This window comes from Apteryx mantelli, chromosome 16, assembly GCF_036417845.1.
Source record: "Apteryx mantelli isolate bAptMan1 chromosome 16, bAptMan1.hap1, whole genome shotgun sequence".
Lineage (NCBI taxonomy): Eukaryota > Metazoa > Chordata > Aves > Apterygiformes > Apterygidae > Apteryx > Apteryx mantelli.
The window spans coordinates 1,041,305-1,066,438 of record NC_089993.1 but is presented as its reverse complement, the minus strand read 5'-3'; the positions used below and the strand labels follow the sequence as shown (position 1 = coordinate 1,066,438).

General features: G+C 39.7%; 1 protein-coding gene across 6 annotated transcripts in view; it reads left to right on the top strand.

Annotated features, from left to right (window-relative positions):
* The window catches only part of CRAMP1 (cramped chromatin regulator homolog 1), a 51,698-nt gene extending 27,748 nt beyond the window's left edge, over positions 1–23,950 (top strand). For all 6 annotated transcript variants that reach the window (XM_067306015.1, XM_067306017.1, XM_067306016.1 and 3 more), the window contains 13 exons: positions 932–1,013; positions 1,972–3,240; positions 5,843–6,020; positions 9,458–9,639; positions 10,479–10,553; positions 11,572–11,653; positions 12,410–12,514; positions 13,588–13,766; positions 14,345–14,428; positions 15,814–16,048; positions 16,302–16,466; positions 17,097–17,242; positions 19,229–23,950. In XM_067306015.1, the coding sequence (XP_067162116.1) occupies positions 932–1,013; positions 1,972–3,240; positions 5,843–6,020; positions 9,458–9,639; positions 10,479–10,553; positions 11,572–11,653; positions 12,410–12,514; positions 13,588–13,766; positions 14,345–14,428; positions 15,814–16,048; positions 16,302–16,466; positions 17,097–17,242; positions 19,229–19,393 (2,947 nt within the window). In that variant the 3' untranslated portion in view covers positions 19,394–23,950. The remainder of the gene's footprint in view (positions 1–931; positions 1,014–1,971; positions 3,241–5,842; positions 6,021–9,457; positions 9,640–10,478; positions 10,554–11,571; positions 11,654–12,409; positions 12,515–13,587; positions 13,767–14,344; positions 14,429–15,813; positions 16,049–16,301; positions 16,467–17,096; positions 17,243–19,228) is intronic.
* Positions 23,951–25,134: the final 1,184 nt, after the last annotated feature.

Genomic DNA, 25,134 nt, shown 5'->3' with positions numbered 1-25,134 from the left:
ATAATGAGCTAATTGTGGTGCTTAGCATGGAGTAGGGAAATATATGGGCAGCATTTGAGCATCTTCTCTCTCTTCAGGATTCTGTCTGCCAACCAGGCAGTACATATCTGAATGATAAAGCAGTTTGCCTAAATGTACTTACTCTGAAGGCTTCGTCCAACCAGAGTATGTGATTCTTGCAGATCATGGGATCTCAAACTTGAAAATTAGATTACCATTATTCTTTATACCTTTTCATTTGAATACTTAAAGGAGCTGCTGAAGTTGGAGAGTGATATACTTTGTGTCATTTACACACAGTTGTCAGAGCAGAGGGGGCAAGTAAAACATTTATTTGCAGCACTAGTTCTACTAAAGTTTACATTGAATGCACCTTAAGACACAGGGAAGGGAAGTAAAACAGTGGTCAGAGGAGCCTGCACCAAAACTCTGAACATGTCAACTGCAACACAGTGATATTAGCCGAAAGGAAGGTATTTATAGATTAACCTCCTTCCCACAAAATGTAGTTGATGCTGTTGTTCCAGTGTTATCACTGGCTGTTCATTTTAGTACTTATACCTAGTCCAGAACTCAGAGCAGAAAACAGTAGACCTTTCTGATGCTGATTGTTCTTTCAAATAGAGCAGTTCCATATGATGACCAAATACTGTGCAGAGAGGAGAATGAGGATTTTTAGCATTAGAGGGTTTTTTTGTAAAATACATTGAGGGCAAAAAGCAAATATTTAGGCCTTTGAGATATTTCACAGTTGTGAGTTATCTACATTTTAGCATTGCCAGATAAAGTTCATCCTTTTGTTTTGAGATTGGGAGTGGATAGTTACAGAATGCCAGTTTCTGCCTTGATTCCCATTCTAGTGCTGCAGCTGTGATTTGAGCTTCTGCTGACATTTTCCTCTGTTCCTTTGCTTTGTATATTTTGCATACAGGATGATAGTAGAGTTGCATCGGAAGGTCTCCAGCCTCATTGAGTTCCTGAAGCAGAAGTGGGCTCTCCACGAAGTGCGCATCGTATCCTTTTCCTGCTTAGTCTGTTCTGCATGCTGTGTCCTGGGAGCAATTTTGTGTCAAAAATGTAAATCTACCTAGCGTATTTACCAGACCATGTTTAATACTCAGCATCACTAATGTGAGGGAGCCATTAGCGGGAAACCCCAAGCATTTCACTTCTACTTAAACTTTTCTCTGCCACAATCCCTGAAAAGCTAGTTAGTAATAATGAAGCTCCCTGCCTTTATTTCATTTCTGTAAACAGTTACCTGAATCCATTTCATCGTAGATGGATGACTGCATTGTAGAAGCTTTGATAGTAATTAGCTATTTTGTTTACAGTTTCAGATTTTTGAGCTTTCCATTTGCTTTATGTAGCCCTACCACAACAAGGCTTAAGTTTGTTGTTCACATAGCTGCTGTTGCCTAGTATGTATTATCTACATGCGGTCCAAGCCTTACGACACATTACGGAGTGTTTTGACCCATGCAGTAGAAGGATTTGTGAGATATCAGCCATTATGTTCTCCTGTGAACTAGTATGCTCCATCCTGTTCTTAGTCCTTTTATTCAAGCTTTTGGGCTTTTCTTTTTAATTTGTGAGCCTGGACGAAGTGGCAGCGTAGCACTCGACACTTAGAAAGATGTCAAAACATGTAAAATAGAGGCTGCTGTACAGAAAGGAGAGTCTGTTTTGCTATGCAGTGACTTTTTTTTAAATTGCAGTGGAGCATGAACCAGAGATCAGTAATTTTGCTTGGAACAGAGATTTAGTTTGCTGCTTCTAGTGAGTCTTCAGGATAGCCCGTATCAACACAGAAGGACTTAATTTCCAAAGATCACAGAGCATTCATATCTATGCTGAGTAGAGAACATATCCCTGATCAGCTATGTATTTTTTTTATTTGCAAAGTAGGCTACCAGGTGCTTCTTTTGAAGGGACAGATGGTAGTTGTATTCTTTGACGCATCTTTTTTAGCGTAAAACACTAGAGGAACGGCAGCTTCAAGACACCAGAGACTCAGAAACAAGAGGCAGCCTCTCAGAGGAGAAAGTGATGCTCCATCTTTTTCCAGGAGAGAATTGTACACTCACCCCTCTGCCTGGGGTAGCCAGAGTGGTCCACTCCAAGGCTTTCTGCACAGTGCATTGGCAGGAAACTGGCAAATGCAAACAGAACACAAAAGACTCTCACTTACTACCCCCCGCACAAATCTTAGGCATACAGAGTGGTCAGGGGACAGCTAGGGGACAGCTGAAATACACACGGGGAACAGAAGGTGGTAAGAGTGTTGGAAGGGCAGAGAGCACTACAGAATCAAGCAGAACCTCTCAGCCCACAGCTGACGTTTCTGCAAGCACTGAAGATGGTTCCCCAGAGATTGGTCTGGTGGAAGGAACAGCCTCAAATCTTGGCATCACTAATTCTCTCAACAAACCACCTTCTGGACTTCAAGATCCAGGAGGGAACCATGAAAAGCTGAGCTCAGTGACCTTCTGTGTGGAGGGCAGGGAGGCCCTGGCCGGTGACCAAGCAACTGTACTACCATCATGCAGCACAGCTTGTGCTTGCAGGAAGATCCCTGATGTGGAGGAGCTCTCTCTGCTTGATCCGTTCCCGCGGTACATGAAGTCCTGTCAGGACTTGATCGTCCCAGAGAAATGTTTTTGCACAGACAAACTGCATGGAAAAGACTCTACTCCAGCAGCTGGTAATACTTCTCCTGTGGCTTTTCCAAGTGGGAGCACAGAGACATCTGATGCCTATTCAGCACAGCTGCCAAGAGGCAGTGTGGCTTCACCCAGCAGTGGCCCGTCCAGATATGAAACTCAGGCTAGCCATGGCCCCAGTCTACAGCTTGATGCTTGTACCAAGGAGATAACAGATGCGGTAATGGAGGATTCTCAAGAGAAGCTGAGCTCCTCATTTCCACCTCCACCTCAGGGACAATCTAGTTCAAAGTCTCTCAAGGATGACCCGAGCAGGCTCTCTCAACAGGTTAGAGAAGAAGGATGGAGTCTACGAACTTCTGAGAGCCTTACGCTGGCAGAAGTCTACCTCATGATGGGCAAGCCGAACAAGCTGCAGCTGGAGTACGACTGGCTGGCTGTCCTGGAGCCAGAAACCCAGGATGCTAGGGAGCAAACATCCGAACCAAGTGCTGTTCCTACATGTACCACCTTTCACAAGCAGAGACTCCTAAACTGCCTTTTAAAACTCATCTCTACTGAAGTCAATCCCAAACCAGTAAGTAGCTCTCATTTATGCTCCAGAAGCTAAACTCTTGGTTATATGATCCGGGGAATGATTTCCCATCCTTGTTGTTCTCATATTAAATCAGTGACCAGCCTTGTTAAGATCTTGGAGTCACCTATGTAAAAACCATTTCAAAACAGCTTGCTGCAAAGTGGACTTCTCAATATGCTGCATCTGTTTTTTCTGCCTTTTAATTTCTGGTTTGCCATGGGTCTCAGTTTCAGTAGTATTATATTAAACATTTAATGTGACTGCTGAAAAGATCAGTCATGAGATTAGGTGCCTTCTATTCTGTCTCAGGTTAACACTCCAAAAGAAAACTGCAACCCTTAATTTCCAATGTTAATGCAGTTCAAGTTACACTAAGTATAGGTGTGAAAAGAATTGATTTATTTGCAATAGCATAGCCAGTATACTTTGGTCTATTGCGGTGATTTTTGTAAAAGTGGCAAAATGAGTTTCGTGTTTTATTTCCGAGACTCTAGATACATGTGTTTAACTTGCCTAGAAAAATACATTCTTCGTAGGGCAGACAACTGGGGATAAACCTGCTTTCCTTCTTGTGCTTTGTAACCAGAGTTTGAGATATGCCCCTGTGACAATTTGGGCAGCCATTTTATTCTAGTGTAACTGATTGAAATTTAGTAAAACGTTCTTTCAAAGTCCAAAAAGAGTCTGAATTCAACAGATCTTTAACTCATCAGATCCCCATCATCCAAATTTAGTCAGATAACATTTGCATCGTACTCCAGCATAGAATGCAAATGAATCACTAGTCCCAAACACTCATAATTCTTTGATCTTTGCTTGTTGGTAGAGACTTAGTATCCTTTTCCCCCTCCCTAAAGCTCCTGTTGATCCTGATTCTATAAACATAGGATGTAGGATTTTTTAAATGTCTCATATTTTATAAATGTAAAACCATCTTCTCTGAGATACAGCTCCAGTCTGATACAGACTTTGTTTAAATTCTGAAGGCTCCTGGTCTCACATCTCACTGGTGTGTGACAAAGTCTCCTTGTTTCGCATCTGGTTTTACTTCTAGTGTCACATGTGACAGCCAGAGAAAGTAGGATTGAACTTTTGCAAACTAGAAAGAGGAGTATCTCATTCAATTTGGGGGCAGGGGGAAGAAGGGAGAGAATAAAGATATGATCTGAGGCAGTTATTATTTGCATGTGTGCTCCTGTCACTTTTGCACTGTTTGTGTCTTAACCAAAGTAGTGTAAAACCCCTGAAAAATTATGCAGTTCTTTCAGGTATGTACCAATATCATACATTCTAATAAAAAGAGGAACCTTTTCCTTTATTTGTAAAGTACTAGTTTATACAGACTTTATTGCAGAAAAATACACTGAAAGAGTTAAAAAAAACATGCACAGAAAAGGTCACTTGGGGCAGTGACTGTCATGGGAATGATACATATATTCAAGAGATGAGAATGATATTTACTGCCTACCTGAAAGTACAGTATACTTTTGGAAAGGATTGTCTCTTAAATCCTCTACATTTCATCAAATAATAGGAAGGGTGATATTTTTGCCACCGGTACTTCTGCTCTCCGGGAGTCTGGACGTCTCCAGCTCATGATCTGAAGTCACTATCTTTAGGACCGTACTTCAGGGAGGTGGAACTCCTGAGCTTGGTGGAACTGCCATGCTGTGTCAGGAATTCCAGGAACGATTCAGTCCGCGGCGGTTTAGACTGTAGCACAGCATTCCCATCATGATATTAAAGGGGAAGATAAAAAGCTGCTTTAACAGAAGAAGGAGTGATTGTTTAGATCCCTGCTGTTTCCTCAAGATGATTTATAGTGAAGCCAAAATGGCCAACTGTGCTGTGGTACTTGCTTTTAAATGAGGATTACCAGCATAAAACAAACTGTAGAAAATTGCATTGCAGTCAAGTGTGGGTGGTAATTTTATGCCTGTGGTTGCACACAGCTTTCTTAAAAAGGCAACCTTTTCTACAAAACCTTATAAATAATGAATTAACTGGATAGACCTGGAAAATTAGTAAAGCACCTTGCCATGTGGTTCTGTTTTTATTGCTGTGATACAGTGTAAAATAGGAGAAGGAATGGGAAAATTTTCAAAACTTTTCATCTTTACTTGATTAGAATTAACAGCAAGATATTTTTGTCCAGGTGTACTTCCAACCAGAGGAGCCATCTGGATAGTTAGAGTTTATGAAAATTAGTTTTCCGTTGAATTTGAAAGCAACCCCTTTTTTGGTACTGTGACAAATCCTTGCCTTCCCCTCTACTGTGGTGGGGGGTTTTTTGTTGTTTTTTTTTTGTGTGTGGGGCGGTCCAGCACACTGTGAAGCTTGTGGAATGCTAATCTGATTGTAATATAAATTGATGATATTTAACCGATGATACTTCAAATACACAGGGAAAGAATTTTAACCTTCCACCACACACACACACACACACACACACACACACACGCACGCAGTGGTAAGAGTACTTAAAGATACTGTAGTAAGATGGGGGGGGGGGGTTTAAAGCTCCTGAAGCAGCCATGGGTTTAACAATGCATTTATTGTAACAATAAAACACTGTATTCGGTTCATGTGCTTGCATTTTTAGACCCCTGAGATGAGCTCTGTTGCCACGTCACCTATAAAGCCTACTCAAGAGGAGCAGTCACTGACTCCTCCAGGAAAGGTGATTGCCATCAGCACCAGGAGTCCAGGTTGTGCACGAAACCAGTCTGCCCTTCGCAACAACAAGACCTTTTCTCCCAGTGCCGCTTCCAGCTCCTCAGGTGAGTGTTCATAAAAACTCACTTCAACAAATCAGACCATTAGTACATCATATCAGTGTTTGGGAAACTCTACCCAATTATATGCCATAGTATTTTTTTTTTCCATAATTCTAGGAGAATGAGAGTTCCTAAATATTATGCTGTTAATTTGGTTTAGGGTTGTCATAAATTCAGTATTTCTCTAAACTCGAACAACCCATGTCAATAGTACAGTTTACACTCCAGAAAATGTCCCACCAAGTCAGTCTTGCAGAGATGCTGGCTCTTGTTAGGAAATGACCGCTATGGGGTATTGGGTCTCAAGAGAGTGAAGGCTTATAGGGCGAGAGAGAATAAATATACTGATTAAGTTTTGCTGATTAAAATAATATTTTACCGAAAATTTTCTCTGCTGAGATGAAATACTGAATGATTGTTATGAACTACCTTCTTCTTCTCCTAGAGGGTACAACTGATGTAATTTGTAAGCCTCAGCCATGCAGACCAAGAATTTCAGTTCCATTCTTCAGCCAGTTGCATTTGCCAGCAAATGTTTTATGACTTTTAAAAAAAAACAGTGAAAGTGTCAGAGTTACTGGGAACAATTGCCATTCATATGCTACCCTTTTCACACCCATGCTGTAAGGAGCAATGGACCGTGAGCAATTTAACCAATACTGTGAAACACCTTAGTTGGTGCTCTGTGTGGTTTTCATTTTAAAATGGTGTTATAGCAGCTTCATCTCTGTTTGAAGCTTCATTGCACTTACTTGCAGACAAGGACACACTTACTTAAATTTCTAGTAAAGACACCAATAATTTAATAGGTAAAATGTAGGAATCATCATATTTCTGTGAGATACGCAGGCCAGGAAGGCATATCTTCTTAAATCAGATTCAGAAGTAAAATCAAACTTCCTTTATTTGCAACTTGATCGTTTTTATGAGATTGTACTTTATGCTTCCCCTAATGCCTTGAAAATCATTTCTGAAGTATTTTAAGTAAGGATAAGGATCATCAACTTAGAATACCAGACAGAACCAGCAAGAAGATAAAAATACTTATATCTGATCCCCTGAAAGTAGGCACACCTGTCTTGTTTTTGCAGACCTACGTTGATTCAAAAACAAGTATAATTGTCTGTATTAGTCTAAGTTGCATCACTGAATCAAAATAAATAGAGTTGTATACTGGTTTGGTTTAAGAGAAGATTATATGGTTTATAATGAAACACATAGTCTTTAGTGTAAAATCAGGGAGTGAAAAATGTAGAGTATGTATTCCTGCTTTTGTGCAGTACCAGTCAAAGGTAGCCAAGTTGGCTTCAGCTGAGCTGTTTGGCTTGAACAGAAGAGCAATAAAAGTGTGTTTAATACAGCATTCTACCTAACTTATTAGTTTTGCATCTCAGCAGCTCTGCCGGGGGTAATATACTCAGCTTAGGCCTCTTGTAATGGCATTCCAGCATGTCAAGCTGATGGCCAAGCAAGTCTGGTATCTTTGCCCTACATTCTGTTTTACTGTTAGACACGCTGAATCCCATTTATCAGCCCTTGTGAAGGTGTTCAGAATTTGGGAATGAATTGCTTATGGTTTGGATTGTAGCCTTTAGTATACAGTAATTATAAAGCTTCTTTGTATCCTCACATATGACGCTATTAAATGACTACAGTAATTTGGCTATCAGAAAGCAAACTTCTAGGTCACTTTTAGGTGGGTTTCCTCATAGAGTTTGGTCCTGAGTCTGTCTAGCTGCTAACTACCTTTGGGTTTTTTTCTCTTTTTTTTAATTAAAGATAAATTGATTTGGCCTTCCCAGTAGAAAATAATGATTAGAAGATAAGTTCTGTTCACCCCAGAATAATTGAAAGGGTTGGCAAACTGACAGCTTCACAAAAACCACACGGCTCTCTGAGGAGACAGAAGAGGGGATAAGAAGAATCACGCAAGGAGGTTTAGAAAGAGCAGATCAACAGCTGTGACGCAAAATCACCTATAATACTTAAAATATCATTACATAATTTTAGTTGCCTCTATTGTATTGCATTTCCTTACTTTCTGCAGTGAATCCTTTTAGTGTGTTTTTTAAGAAAATATTTTGTGTGTTCCCTTTAACAATTCTCCTTCTGGTCAGGGAGGAGACCCTAATATTTTTGCTGTTCTACATTAATTGATTTTATCGTTTCAAATTCGCAAACCAGATTTATTTTAGATCCTTTGGCACACTGCAGTTTTAACTTGCCTTTGGAAAAACTGAGCAGAGTTTAGAGCAGCAGGGTGGAGGTGGTAATTTCTTCATTTAAATATGGACCTAACCCACAGTGCTTCTGTCAGCATTTCATCTTTAAAATGGGGATAATAAGGCCTGCATGATTATTTATTAGGCAAATAAAGCTTGATGTTCTTTAAAACACTTCTTGAATAAAGCGTTGTGTAGTACCTATGTCTACATTAGGGTGGACCAAGCTTGTGCTGCCCTGTCTGCCTGCCCTGGGAAGCTGCAGGAACCACTACGAATCATTGTATGCTTTACCTCTGCCACCTCTGGGTGAGCCAGGTGCCTGCTGCCTCCCAGCTGTAGAGGCTGGAGTACAGTATCAATTGTGGGTCTAATATTATTGAGTGTGAAAATAGCTATTTTTGTCTGTTGTAACGAAACCCAGTATAACACACAGAGTATGCACTTCTATGGAAGAGAGGTGTGCTTCCTTGTTATCTCAGGGTGATGCACTAGTAATAACTGACTTTCGTCCTGTTTGGATGCCTGCAGAGCAGGCACTCCACTGTAAGTTAATACAATTCTCTTTTTAAAGAAAAGTGTAAATGGAATTCATTTACTCAGCCCAAATACCATTATTTCAGAGTGCAGTATATATTGCTAAGGCAATCCATCTTTGAGAAGGTGTTTTTGGTAAACTGGTCCCCACTCTGATTTCTCTGTCACCAGAATCATTTTATAGGGGTTACACTTTGAATTACCATGCTTGGAAAAATAAGTCTAAGTTACATGTAAAGATTGTAGAATGAGTCTGTATCTATATTATCTTCCCCTACAAAAGGAGTGGATCAAATGCATTATATATTTTGTTTAGTGGAAAGGGCACTCGAGTATTTCTATAAACTGAGCAGATAAGCTGGTTAACACAGTCTGTGTGGGGCTCAAAATCAGGTCCCTACGCTTTAGTTTCTTTAGTAATGTAAAATTGCATTTAACCCCCTTCATCGAAGGATTTCAAAGCAAGTGAATGTTTGCAGTGTCCTTGTGAAGCAGGTACACACTGTCAATTTACATGTGGCAAAAATTAAGTATTCAGTTTCATGATTTGTATAAGATCACAAACAGATGGTGGCAGAGCCAGAATCCCTAAGTCTCAACTCTCAGTCTGGTTCTTCAATTACTAAATAATTATTTTTCTTTTGTTTTCACTTCATTTAAACGGCCCTTAAAATCTTCTAGGTTTGAGAAACCTCCCTAGACCTCTCTTGGTGGCTGGTCCTTCAAGTTCTGGAAGCACTGATGCAGATGGTGGACTCTTTGCAGTTCCTACAACTCTACCACCCAACAGCCGCCATGGGAAACTGTTCTTGCCTAGTAAAGAAGCAGAACTGACCTTCCGGCAGCACTTAGACACAATCAGTGTAAGTGAGACCAGTGAATGAAAACAGTAGCATGCTGTGCCTGAGACAGCTTCCAATAGGGATTACGGGGTTTTTTGTTCAACAGAATGCACTGGCTTCTTTATGAAGTCTTGCTTCTAGTGATGTTCAAGCATGGCATTATATCAGACGAGATTTGTCAGATTTTGATCATATAATTAGACTTTGAAGTGACACCACCTCTTCAGGCCTGAATGCCATCACACTGCCTGATTAAACTGGTTCACTCTGGTAATTAAATTGCTCCAGCAAAATATTTTTGCCATGTTTAAAAAACCTGATATACTTCTTCTAATGCAACGAATTTTAATATATCCTTATTGCTGAGATTTAATTAAAATATTTATTTTATTTTTATATATAAAATCTCAATAACAGCATCACACCAAGCTACAATAGTTAAGCACTGAAACAGTTTCTTTGGGAGAAAGCTTTGTCTCAGTAAAACAAGAACAAAAATACACATTTCCTGGTGGAAAACTTTCCTACCCTAGCAGAAGGTATGGGAGATGAAGCTGAAGTATTCAGTTTTAGTTAAGGGAGATGTGCTTTGCATATCCCATGAGGCTTTGCTTTTACTGGGCTATGACTTTGAGCAGCTTTTGGTTAGAATAATATCTGTGTCAGTGTTGGAGCATCAAAATGAGATGTATTTAATCTAAAGATAGTTTTGGAAAGAATAATCTACAGTCTAAAACAAAACACAGTATTTTAGTATATAGTTACAACTTTTTTTTATTGGAGAATGGAGTTTTTTGAATAATACGTTCTGTGCCTGGGTGTTTAAAATACTTTCTAATACATTTCCTGTTATACTCCAGATGCAGTCAGACTTCTTCTTGCCAAAGCCAAGGAAATTACGGAACAGACACTTGCGGAAGCCATTGGTAGTACAGGTCAGAAAAATTTGCAAAGTGGGGAATGCCTTCTGTGCATCCCAAATAGATAATGGTTAGGTTAATAATGACTTGGGCCTAAATGAACTAAAAAATTGAACTTCCCTCATAACATCCGCTGGAAGAGTAAAGCTGAGCATCTGAAGAAACAAGTGTTTTAGTCTGTATTGTAAGCAGCCATGATATCTTCCCTATGTGAGGAGCATCAAGAACACTAGTAATCCAGTGCGTGAGGTAGTTTGGGAGGTGGTAGGAAACTCCTCGTCTGAAAGCAGGTTCTGCTGTTTGGCCCCTCCTGGTACTGACACACAAGCAGTGTGTTCATCTGGTATCCTGATCTGTCACTGTTATTGCAACAAGATCTCCAGTTAGATTTTTTTTTTCTGCTTCCTACTCACTAATTACTGAGAAACTGGGGGGGGAATAGACAGTATAGTGAAAGAAAACATACTCTGTTTGAAGGAACACAACATACTCTGTTTGAAGGAACACTGATTTACAAAATAAACTAGGATTTCCAAAAGAGATTTAAGGAGGAGGCAGCCTATTACCAAATTTTGGTGGTAGGCAGACATTAACCTCCCTTAGACTACTCCAGTGATCCCAGCAAAAAGGCAGATGCCGCTGTTAAACCACGGACTTTTCATAGGTATTTGTAGCAGGTGGGGAACATACACGAAATGTATTAAAAACAAAATAATGGAAACTTCTTGGGGAAAACAAAGTTACACAGTTCCAACATACCCTTTGGTCTCTCCTGTTCTGAGAATAGAATCTATGATTTGCCTAGAAGTTACGTACAAATTATTTTTTGGTAGTGAGATATTCTGCTCTGTGCAATATCATTTCTTTTAAAAAGTCCCAAGTATATGTTGCTGTCTCATTAATTCACACTTGTTTAATCGCAATGGAAGATGAATTTGCAGTTCAATCATGAACTTCTAAACTTTAGAAGATCAGCTTTACCCTGTGTTCTGTGTTTAAATATATTTTGTCTATTGTTGCATCTCTCACACAGAGAACGCTGCTCCCTAGGCCATCTGGAAATCCGTCCCAGCACGTCTGTTCCTTTTCTATCTTATCCAACTCATCCATAACAGGTGAGTCTGCATATCTTCCATCACTTTTATGCTGCCATGAGATGGATTGGAAAGTGTCTCTTAACACTGCACAAAGGAAGGATTTTTGAAAAGAGGAAAATATCCTTTCAGAACCGCAAAGTTGTTTACTGGTTGGTTGAGTCACTTCCTACAGGATGATAGGATTGTACTCCTGGATCATTGTTAAGGAAGTCACAATTATAATAGAGAATTTTTTCTTCCACTCCTCACTCTTTCCTGCTTTCAGTACTGTAGAGTTCTCTACAGGGAGACAAAATTTTGCAAAAAATTACCAAGAGAAGAATATTTTTATATGGGGTGTAATCATTTGTCTAGATTTCATACTGAACTTTTCCTAGTATCTGAGATACTGTAGATTAAATGTCATACAGTATAATCGATATTGTCCACTTGTCCTTTCCTGCTGATCCACTCCTAAGTACATGATAGTACAAGTTATCTCTCATCTCAGTATTAGTCTAAAAATCAACATTAGAGGTTAAAGTTTATCTTCACTGAAAATAATGAAGGCAGCTGCAATAACACAGCAACACCTGCAGTTGCATTTTTTTGTGGTAGGGCATTGGTTAGCTTTTATTACTATTTCACGTCTCCTTCATCGTCTCCACTATTTGCATTCCTGGAGCTCACTGCTGCTTGGAATTTGTTTATTTTGCTTCCATTGAACTGTGTTGTATTCTGCTTTAAAGATGTGAGATTTCGTTTGCGTGAGAGTTATTTAATCCTTCACCCTAGGGAGAGGTTCATTTCGGCCAATCCAGTCCTCACTGAATAAAGCCGCTGTTTCTCGTCCCATTGTGCCGAAGGTTCTTCCAACACAGGCTACCAACCATCTGTCTAGTAAGTCTTTTCTTAAACAGAATGAGAGCTGTAGTGTGTCCTGATCTATATGATGTTGCACTGTTGGTTTCTTTTTCTTAGGTATAAATCGTTAGTGCCTTTTGAAATTAAAGAAAAGAAAATAGTGCTGTATTACTGATACCTTACTGTCTGTGGCTTTATGTGACTGGAGAAAGGGAGCAGTCAGTGGTGGAACAGTCCAGACTAGGCTCCTTTGCTGTGTCTGACCTGCAGGAAAAGCAAGGATTTAGAATATGTAACTGAAGTTCCACACTTGTGTCACATTTTGTTGTAAGGCTCTTTTGAGAAGAGGTTGTGACATATTTGAAAGAAACTTCGTATTTGAAAGAAACTTGTAAGCAGCCTATCTACTAGAACGAGATTAGGAATACTACAAGGAAGAAATTGCCAGTGTATTAGAAAAAAAAACAAACAGCAAATACTGTCTTTCAATAAAAGAATATGTCCCTTAATTAGAATGATTAGTGAGGTGAAAACAGTGAACGCCTCTGTTTTGCGGTAGGCTTGGAGAATTCACTGCCTTAGGAAGGCATTCAGATGTTTTAACTGGATTTTAAAAGATCTGAATAAGCTTGACCCTGCAACTGGATAAGTTTGTATATTGAGGCTAAATGGCTTCTAGAGACAAGATAACAAAATAAGGTTATTTTGTATTTATAGCTCCTCTGGTAAATTATCAGAAGTTTCTAGAGATTTTATAACCAGCTACTACTACTTTTTTATTTGAACACTATTAAGAGGTGTAGATATTACTGGTAGTGGGGAAGAAGGGGAAAAAGAACAGGGATATTTCTCTAAACTGTTTTTATATACCTGGTAACATATTGGAGCAGGGCAGAAAAGTTACAAATGTTCAGCTGAAAGAAATACTATCCTTTCTAAAGAGAAAAAACTGACAGAGCTGATCAGATAATTACCATTTTTGCTTTTTGCATTTGTTAAGTTTTGGCTATCTGGCCAATTTTTTTAAAATGGTCTTTGAAAAAAGTCACAACAAAGTAATTGTGTGAAGAAAAGGCTTGTAATGTGTTCTTCTTTCTGTTTCACAAAAGGTGCTATTGATTTGGCAGCTAAAAGTGCCGGTATTATCCCTGGTAGCCCTTTGCCCGTCCTGGATGCAGATGGTTTGTCAGGTGTATCTCCACTGTCACCAGACGGAGTGACCGCAGTGGTAACAGGACAGGAGTCGACAGTAGCACATCAAAATGGAGGCTCCATCACCACCGTGGAGGTCAGTGTCTCTTGAGCGTGCTTTTTAAAGTAGTTAAGCATCTTGTTCTTTCACTGTGTAAAAAGCCATATTATTAATGACTCTTCAATAAGCTTTCTCCTGGGGCTTGTTGTTAGACATGTTTATCATTGCAAGCTCAGTCGATGTTGAATAGGATGCATTTAGGGGCTGAAGGATCAAATCATCATTGCACGAAATAACAAATTTCCATGCTGTAGAGTAGCTTTTCAGCTGTGAGCCAATTGAAGTTGGCCACCCAGAAATCTGGATTCAAAAAGAAACAGTAGAATTTTGAGGGACAGAGACTCAGCTGGGAATTTGGGGCAAACCCATGACTTCTGGGGGTGTATTCAGAATGGTAACTGTGATATCTCTTTACCGTCCCTCTCACTGAAACCCAGGTACATGTTAGTCCTTGTCGTTGTCTCAGTGAGTTGATGTGGACCATTTTGAAAGGCAGGATGTGTAGACAAAGCACGCATAAACAGTGATGCGCACTTGTCTTTTCCATCCCCAGCTGTATTTGCAGCACCTCATGTAAAATTGAGTCACTCACACAATTCCTATTGTGCTTCTAGGGCTCAGGCACTGGGTGTCGGGTTCCGTTCATCAGCCTGCCAACGCAGCATGAGCAGCAGGAGGCAGTTCCTGATGGTTTCCAGGTAGAGTATGTGTTGCAAGAACAGCTGTATGAAATGGATAATGGTTTGAAAACACCGCTGGTATTGCCAGTTAGACACCTTTGATCACGGGTTATTGTATACCATTATTATGTTTTGTGGAAATGGAAATCTCTAACATTTGATGAAATTTAAAAAACAAAAAACAAGAAAGCTGCTTAAATTTGTTTGTGTGCCATTCTGTAAAAGAGCAAAATTAAGCTGACAAGCTCTGACCTCTGAAGGATGAGCAAATCTTGATTAATGCTTGATCCAGTGGAGGAATTTAGGATAGGCATATACTATATAGCAAAGCATTTATAAACACCACAAAGAAAGATTTCAGGAACTGGCAGTCCTGCTTGCTGAAGGAGCAATATTAAGACTAAAAGCATGATTGTACTGCCTGCATCCTCTTAAGAGAATCCCTTTTCTTTACATTGGATCCAATAAGATGTAAATACTTAAACTGTAAGTGTGGTAGCACATACGTTCTAAGAGTCTTGTCATCCTGTCCCCACCTTTCTTCTCCAGTGGGATCCAGGACCTTGTGTTAGCTACTTAGCCCTCAGAATACCTTTTTTTTTTTTTAATGGAAGCACTTTCCACCTTTTCTGTGATAGGGATGTGCAAAAAAGGTAAAACTAATGTGACAGAGAGCATAAAAGTGAGGAAGATTTTATAGCACTTGTGTCAGAACATTTACCTAGGCATTTATTTAAGGTGGGGCAGTCTTGGTTCTTACTCTGAGGATTGCTTTGCATGTACTACATCAGATAAAATTCAGACAGAGTTTTGTGAAGAGGAATTAGAACCAAGATTCCTTAAGAAAAAAAAAAAGGATTGATTTTTGGCAAGTCTAGCTATACAGAAAAGTGAGTTAACCTTTTAAAATATTTATATTATTTAAGCATTTGTAGGGTTTTTGTCAAATGTAATCCTTAATTCTTAAGAACTATCTTGTAGGTTCCTCAAAAAAAATGTTAATTCTGTTGCTATATATGAGTGTTTGTTTCTGTTACCTAGGTTGAATTAAATGTTCTTTGGTATGTTACAAACTCATGTTTTTTCAAATAATTCAGCAGGATATGGGATGAGGAATATTTTATGCTTGCAGATATTATTTCTGAAAATAATACAATTTCCATGTATTAGTAGATATTCAAAACATGGACCCAATTAATTTTTTATATCTAGATGAAAAGAAAAACACTTCCAGGTGTTTTTGGATCCTTGAACAAAGGACATTAAGAATATATTCTGCTGGATTTAGTCCTTTTTTTAAAAAAATCTGATTTTAAATCTGATGCTTAGGAGCTGAGCTGTTGTTTTTGAGACATGTATCCAAGTCCTTCATAAATTCATGAATTATCTGTTTCTTGTAACAGGGCACATCAGTCCTTTCTCTGTCAGAACTAACCAAGACTCCCCTCCAAAATGGTCTTTCCACCCCTCCACTTCCCACATCAGAGGCTTCCAGTACCCGTCTCTCTCCTCCCAATGTCTCTGCTCTCTTGGATATTTCTCTGCCTGGACCACCTGAAGATGTGCTTTCTCAAGGAGAACCTGCCACTCAAATCAGTGATTCTATCATTGAAATAGCTATCAGCTCTGGTCAATACAGTAAGTCTGAGCTTAGCTAAAGTCTTCCTATTAATAATTTTCAAAAAAATCACTATCATCTTAAATGTCAGCAGAAACTTTTAAGAAGCAGTTCTTCGATTTTTTTAGATCTACTGGAAAGTTAATTGGGTGGGTGGCTTCTCTTTTCTGATGTCTATAGTTTTGTGGGATTTTTTTTAAACAAAAAATTGGTGCAGTGTCCTGTAACTTTACCACATTGACTGAATCAGTGATTCATAACGTTGGCTTACAGGTGAAGGTGTTTCTCTCTCTCCTGCAAAGCTGAATGGCAGTGACAGCTCCAAAAGTCTTCCATCCCCATCCAGTAGTCCTCAGCAGAACTGGATTGCCTCTCCCAGCCATGATCCCCAGTGGTACCCCAATGACTCCACAGACTCGTCTCTCAGCAGCTTGTTTTGTAAGTATCTGTATGCAAAGAACTGCAACAAAAGAGCTCTTCCCTTTCAAAAATAAAAGCTGTTTATTAGAAGTGAATCTTTTGAAAAATAGGAAATTCAGCAGGACTTTTGTAGAATTTTCCCTGTGTTTCTTGCTTTTGCTTGTAACAGTTTTGTCTTGAATGAATTTTCTTTCTCTTTACAAGTCTGTTCCTGAAATTATCCTGTTGCTAGACTGGGGCAAGAGCCTGTACCTTGGGGCAAATAATTCCTTGGCACTTCTTTATAGTCTGCTTGGAGCCTGACTCATCAGTTAGGTTGAGACGTTTTGGCTGTTCTGCCAAAGCAAAAAGATGCCCTTGGCTCTGCTGTTGGATCATAGGCTTCATTCTGTGCTTGGTGAGCATAATCTCAAAGAGATGAGATCACTGGGTTTGTCTGGGGGTTTTGTGAGTTAACACTTGATGGTGCCGGTGTAATGGGTCTCTTTGTACTCGTAGGAATCTGCTGAAGGTGTTCATGCTGGTAACACGTAATTTTCAGGAGACAGAAGAAATAGATGTCCTTCATTTTCTATTTCCCTGTCCTCTTTGACCTCTCAACTGCAAACATTGAGTGCAGTGACTTACTGATGTGCCTGTTCTTTATAGCAAGTTTCATCTCCCCTGAGAAGGGCCGAAAAATGCTGCCGACTCCTGTTGGAACTGCGAGTGGCACCTCCTTACTAGGACCTAGCCTTCTGGATGGAAACTCACGGGACTCTTTTGTATCACGGTCTCTGGCAGATGTAGCAGAGGTATGTCATCAAATTACATTCAGCTGTCTTTGCTTCTTTTTTAGTGCAGTGTTATTGTGTATTATTTATCGTACCTTCCTGAGATACTTAAGGCAGAGATGCTTGACATCTGCACTGTAGCTTAGCAAAACAGAGTCCTAATTAAAAGATGCAAAATGACATGAGGATATATTGCACCAGAGCTGCTGCATGAAACTGTTGTGAGCACCTTTGACCCATGTTCTTTTTGACGGGGGAGGTCATGTTGGCCTTATTGGACATAAGCATTGTTTTGACAGAGAGTTTTAAGCCTTCTGTTTTGTGTGTCCTGCTTTGTAGAGGCAGGACTTGAAAAGACTAAGGATGAGAGAAGGGTTAATACTGATGCAGCTGCAGTTGGAGGGCTGGTAGGAAAAGTAAATAGGCCCAGGAGGAAGAATCAGGAAATGGTTAATGCTAAGTTACCTGAGAGAATGGCAGAATTATACTGCTGAATTATTTTCTCCGTAGGTAGAATTATCCTTTATTTGAAATCATTTGCAGAAGTAGAGTGAAGACCAGCTCCAATATGCTCAAGGGCAGAGCTGACTTTTAAAGGGACCTAGACAGGTTGGAGGGATGCGCCACCAGGAACATTATGGAATTCAGCAAGGAGAAATGCAAAATCCTGCATCTCAGAAGGAATAACCTGGCTGGGAAAAAGCTCTGCTGAAAAGTACCTGGGGGTCTTGGTAGACAGCAAGCTGAACAAGATCCAGCAATGTGTTGTGGCAGCAAAGAAGGCCAGCAGCATCCTGGGCTGTATTAACAGGAGCACAGCCAGTAGATCGAAGGAAGTGATGATTATCCCCTTCTGCTCAGCATTTGTGAAACCCTATCTAGAATATTGCATCCAGTTTTGAGCCCCCAATCCAGGAAAGACATGGATAAACTGAAGCAACTTCAGCAGAGGGCCACCAGGATGGTCAGGGGACTGGAGCAGTTGCCCTGTTAGGAGAGGCTGAGGGTACTGGGCTTGTTCAGCCAGAGAAGAGAAGGCTTCAGGGGGTGGGGAGGAACCTCATAGCAGCCTTCCAATACCTACAGGGCGTTTATCAGGAAGATGGAGCCAGGCCCTTCACAGTGGTATATGGTGGGAGGAAGAGAGGCGGTGGGAGGTTCTGACTCGATACAAGGAAAAACATTTTCATAGTGAGGTTGGATTAGAGACCTCTTAAGCTCCCTTGTTACCTAAGTTATCCTATAATTTACAGTCATTGGCTCAATGTAACATCAGGCTACATTGCAACTCCATGGGGGCTGTGCCCTGAGGAAAGGAAAAAGTCATTCCTCCTTTGCCCTTTGGATTTTGATAAGGAAGTTCTGTACACACCTTGTAACTAGAAGCTGCAGCAAGTTAACGCTGATTTAATGTGGCCTTGGCAGCTTCAGACTTCATGCACAGCTCCACTTCCTGGATTAAGTAGGAAGACTCTGCTAACTTTTATTGTCAAGAATCTGTCAAGTAGTATGCATGTTAATTAAAGAAGTGTATGATAATCTGTTTGTGTGGATTTTAAATGATACTGCAGCCCTGGATCTAACAAACTGCCTTCAGAGGAAAATGGGGTAAGCCACCATTTTAGGCACACCAGAGCAGCTGCAGTATTTTGTTGCTGTTGTGGCAAATGTGGGTTTGTGTGAGAGTCTGTAGAGGAAGCAAGTATCATTTACAAATAGCTTTAATGAAGGGAGAATTTTGAGAGAATTGTATTGTCCTGCAGAATCAAGTTTTCTTTTCAAACACAATTATGTACTTAAGAGGCAGTATCTATACAGTTTTTCATCAGTGTCTCTAACAGCACATCTTAATGCCGAATTAAGGAATAGTTGTAGTGATGTGTGGATAAGGCCCATTCAGACTATAGTGTCTTCAAAGAGGCTCCCATTAAGCCACAGATAGGAGCTATTCTCTAACTCAGATAAAGCAAGATAAATCTCCACTGATATGTGACTGCTCTTTTCTAGGTGGTGGATTCCCAACTGGCTTGCATGATGAATGAGAACAGCATAGATTACATATCTCGTTTTAATGACCTTGCCCAGGAGCTATCCATACCTGAGCCAACCCGTAGGGAAATTCTGTTTGATGGAGGAGGTGGTGGTCCCCCTATTGGAGATCTCTCACAGTGAGCATACGAGACCAGCAGGCTGGTGGAGACTGTTCAGCTAAGGTGGAACTTGCAACGCTGGATCACAGCAAGGGCAGGTTGTGGAGAAGCAGCTGAGGCTGGGTTGTACCTTCTTTCTAAAAGAGCAGCATTGTCTTCAAGGGTCTGAAGAAGAACTTGCAAGTCCTGGAATGTGCAATACACTGGGAACAACAAAACGTGGAATAGTATTATAGGAAATGGTGTGTCCCCTGCATCAGTGATATAAGGTGGCAGGTTTATGGGACGGTCCTGGACTTGTACTGTGGAATGGCCTAGGAAGAAGAAGCTCAAGCAAGAAAGGGTATTGCCAGAAGCTCCCCTACATGAATTATTTTTTGCGTAGCAATCAAAACACCATGATTTGGGATTCACATTGAAGTTGTGGAGGATGAGGAGTGGGGGTGGGGTATGGAAAGCATTTTGCATCTTGAAATGTCCTAGTTGGCACTCTTTTTATGAATCAGTCAAACTGAAGTTTTCTTGCACTCTCCTCAAAGGCGCTATGACTCTGTGATGCTTCATTTTTATGCACCATTGTTTTCTTTGGCAATGTTTTGTTGTTTGAACATTCCAGCAGGGGCACATACCTGCTTTCTTGTTTTGTAGGGGAGCTCTGATTCACCCTGCTCCCAGATTGCGTGGAACTCCGGGGAGTTTCCTCTATTTTTGAACCCCATCACATGTCACAATCATCATTCTTCTGACTGTACTCATCTTCTCCATCTTTAAGTGAGATTCTTCATCACATTTCACTGCTCATCCCACCAGTGGGAGAGTGCTTTTCTGCTTTCCCTGAAGGATGTTTGTTTTTTTCAGCCAGGAAACTCTGCAAAAGAGCTCTTATGGGAATCACTAGGAAAGGTTTGTCATAATTAGTCTTGGCTTTGCTGGAAACCTGTATATATTGCCGTCTTTCTCCACAAAAATGCGAGATACAGTATCTCACTGAGGATTTTCCTGGGAGAGGAAATAGGAAAGAATATTGTAATGTATAGATACAAATAATATTTTAACGCTAAAATTGTTGAAATCTGTCTTGTGTCATAAAAAGGAAAGGTGTCAAGTCCTAGCTTAATCCCTTAGTCCCTCCTTGTTTCCTCCTTGTCCTGCTAATTCCAGGTGCTCTGTAGTACCTCAGGACATCATTTTTCATTATAGTCACTCCTGGGCACTAATGGATCTGGTACTCCCTCTATGAAATCCCTATGCATTTAATGGTAGTGTTTTAATATCTGAAAGACCCAGATCCTGATTTCAGCGGGTTCAAAGGAGTCTAAAGTTACTTTCTCTACAGCTGGTTTTCCTTTGATTCTGCCTTTATAACTCAGGAGACTTTTCCTATTTCCTTTCCTACCAGTCTTGAGAGAGGATACTTTTACTGTGCCCCTTTTCTAAGCACTTGTCTGCTTCTCCAGTAAGAGGATGTCCCTTGGCTATTTTAGGTAGCGCTGAACGTATCCAAGGGGCTAGTCCTATATAAACCTCAACTTTGTATAAGAGCTGTTTGTTAATGAATAATCAAAACTTCTCCATCTCTTAGGCTATTATCAGGGGTTCATTTTCCCAACTTGCACTATACTTGGTGGATGTAGTTCTACCTGCCTTTAGCTACTTTTACAAAGCATTTGACTGGGAGTTTCTCCTTGTAACCTTGCTCACAGTGCACTGGATTGGGTTCACTCTTTTCCCAGTCACTTTACCCTACTTATGTAGATTTTGTTTTTTTACTGCTATATAGTTTGCCTTGTGCTCTCTATCATTAAGAGAAAATGTAACATTTTCTGATGCTTCTTTTCTGTGGCCCGGAGTTTATTGACTTCACTGTAAAGGTAGTGGAACTTGGAAGACATTCCTGTGATTCATTCTGTAAAAACCCACATGCAAGGTTACTACATTCGCCTTTCTGATGTAGGAACCAACAGGAAATCAAGCCTGTATCACTAGCAAGAAGATAGTCCGTAACAGAAAAAGGGAGAATTTTCATACCTGTGGGCTAGCTTTCTATTCCTACTGCATGTCACGTGGGGTCTAAAGTTCTTCTATCATTATTTCTCTGTTATCCTTACTGAGCCCTGTTGGAGAACTCTGTTGCAGTTATTGGGAGATCATGTAAACCTAGAATATAAAAAGTTGAAGGCTGTCAGAAAAGATGAATGCTAAGTGTATCGTTCTGAGGGTTCACCCTTGGTATGATGAGGATACCCATTAATCTCAAGAGTCACTCCATCTAAAACTTTCAGGTTTTACTTAGAGTTGAGATATATTTTGGCTCAGTCTTTCCCAGGGTGTTTCCTCTTGGTTTTGGCTTCTCACGTTAGTAATGCTGTTTATCCTATGTACTGTACCTCCAAAAATCCTTCCAACTTTCAGGACAAAAATAGAGGACTCTTGCGATAGCTGTGGCCATGGATTACAGGACATGCAGGAGGAGATGTGATACATTCTAATCAAGTACTGTATAAAAAATCTGAACTGTTATTCTTAAGCTTCTAGATATTGAAAGATCAGCCTGATGGTCTCCAGTGTATTATATACCTTGACAAACATTTCCATCCTCTCTCCCTAGGCTGGCAGTGGAGTGGCTGTCACACACTCTAGGTTGTCTAAAATAGGTGCCAGTGTTGCTGCACCTATATGGCAGGGCACTTCATCAAAATCTGTGGTGAGTTTCTGCCATCTGATACAGGGAGCTGACAAGCTGCCCCTTCTCAGCCCATCCAGTTGCCATAGGGGAATAATGATGTTGTAGAATGAATGTCAGTATAGTGGCTATTTTTAGTGGTGTCCATGAGATCAGAAGATTTAAATATCCTGAACCTTTGCAAGTGGACGTGGAGCAAGAGGTAACAGCAAAGTGGAAATGACAGAGGTACTTGTTCAGCACTCAAAATGTTGTGGTTAAAACTGTGTTTAGCATCAGCTTCTTAAAAGTTCTTATTCTAAAACAGATTTTTTTTTTTTTTTTTTAACCAAATTCTCTTAGCAGCCTCCTGTCTCTTGAGACTTGCAGTTCCCAGAGACTTTCTGTATTTGGCTTTTGATTTCAGAAACGTAATGCTCTGCAAACAGCATTTTAATAACAAAATGCCCATTCAGGAAAAGTAAATCTTATCAGGGAAATAATTTGAAAACAACTTAGATTATTGTGAAAATTTTGAATTGATGGAGAATTTATTGTCCTGGTTATGTGAAAAGTCACTTAAACACACTTCTGACTTCACCAGTTGTAGATTTCAGGGTGGTGTGCTTTACTTGCTGATCATCATCAGTTTTTGTCTAAGACTGCCAAGGGATAAATTAATATCCTTTTTTTTTTTTAAAGTAAAATCCAAAACTTTTTGAAAATTTTAATAATTTCAGTTTCCCCAACTGAAGTAACAAGATCTGCTTCTGTAATCACGTCAGCTTATCCCAAACAGATACTCAAGCAAGTTGATAGTGAAATGCAGGCAGGATTGGTCTTAAGGAAAATTTAACTTTGTTATCTTCATAGCTGCATGAGGCACCGAAAGACAGTTGGAGAGGACAAATGGATACTAACAACCTGGTCTCCACTTCTGATGTTAGTTGCTCTAAGGCTTCTTCCTGGCTTTAGGTTTTACTGGGTTTATTTTTAAACCTCTGGTAGGCTTGCCCCATGCTGGTTTAGTGACCATATGTATAATAAGGAAGTTCTGAGTAGTTCCCCATGGTGAAAGGCAGAAAATTCAGTATTTGTTGTCATCATAGTCTGGGTGAAAAGCAGTACCACATCCTAAGAATTAGATGTGCCTGTGTATACATGTGTGCGCTAACAGTGGGTTGTCTGCTGGGTGTTGCATCCTGATTAAGCGCACAATTCATTTTATCCCTTATCACTAAATCTACTAAGCATAGGAATATTGTTTTTAATATGGCATTGTTTAGCCTTTTCTTGACACCCTTCTTTATATTTCTAAATTCAGTTAAATAGCTTGGATCAAATCTAATCTATAAAGAATTTCATCTATTGACTCCACAGATCCCAGAGTGGAAATTAAGTTGCTTTTTTTTTTTTTACACTCAGACTTCAGATGCATTTATAAGGAAAGTACTGCACTTTTTTTAACCTTTTCAAACCTTTGAATCTCTTAATTTCACAGCAATTTGTAAATGTTAACTAAGTGAAACCTTGGCAAGCACTACGGCAATAAGTTATCATTAATTACTGAAACATGATAACTGCTTTAGAGCTTATGGTTCTGGCAGCAAAATTTAATGCTGTTTCTTTTAATAATAGTTAAGCCATATCATCTGAGGTTTCTGGCTTGTTTGAGATGTGAATTTGTTTTATAGATTATAAATATACCTATATAGTGTATGTATAAAGCAGAATGCCTGTCCTTACTGATTATTTTTTGTACCATATTGTAAATTATATTATTTATTCTTTACCAATTTTGGAAAAAGGTGTTTTGGTTATTTAATATAATATACAAAAGCTGTTAAACTTCCTCTGTTTAAATTTCCAATTCAACTTGTAAAGCTGTTTTTATTCTTGTGCATAAATACATACTAATACTTGGTCTAACTTATGTCCTGTGTATTATTTGCAGTTCCTGCCTTATCACATTTTCCATTTAACCTTTATTTACATAGCTATGGCCCCAGTAGAATCTAGGGATCAACATTTGTCCATAAGACTAAGCTTTCTGAGATAAAATTCTGGTTTCAGTGAGATCAGTGGCACAATTTCCATTGACTTCCCTCATCCCAGAATTTTCATTATATTCTCCAAGGTGAGAAAATGTTTAGCTTTTTTTAAATTATTTTTAGTGTATACCTTCCAGCTTCCCTCCCCAATAGTTTCCCCTAACTGTGAGCTTAAGAAATGGGTCAAACCAGAGGGCTCTCCATATTGAAATTCCTCTCTCTCTCAGTAGTCACCAGCAACTGCTCAAAGGGCAGCGTACAAGGAAAAGGGTATAAGGAAAAGGATATGTATATCTTGATCTTTCCCCTGGCACCTCCTCACAGCTTCTGATAAGCAGGAGCTTAAAGGTAGAGGTTGCACCGAGGCCACTGTGTTTATATAGCCACCACTGGAAAAGCTTTTTCACCATGAGGACAGTCAGGCAGATTATCCAGAGAGGTTGTGCAGTCTCAATTTCAAAGGTTTCCAGATCAGAATGGATAAAGCCCCGAGTAACCTGGTCTGAGCTCATGGCTGACCCTGCTTTGAGCGGGAGGGTGGACTGAGACCTCCTGAGGTTCCTTCCAACCTGAATTATCCTGTGATCTATGGTATTAATTTATCTAGTTCCTTTTTGTACACATCTAGGCCTTTCACCTCTGCAACATCCAAGGGTAGCTCTAGTTTAATTAAGTCTTGAAAAAGTGCAAGCTTGTTCTTAAAACAGATGCCTAATAGCAGACTACCAGAGACAGCAAAGAATTGGTACATTGTACATTTTTTCCTCCATCATATTAAAGATAATTGAGTCTTATTTTATGCTATCGCTTTTCTCCTAAAAGCAATATAGTACCATTTTATGCTAAGTAGCAATAAATGGAAGAGGAGGAAGATATTTAGTCCTGAGTGGAAATATCATTAATCTCAGACTACAATGTGTCTACAGGGAGTGCTTACAAAAGTTAATACAGAATTAACTAAAAATATGAATTTAAAGTATGTTAGTTAAGCCACACAAAATCTCTCTTTTGGACACTCTCCTGTTGAACTTAAATTACCATAATTTGATA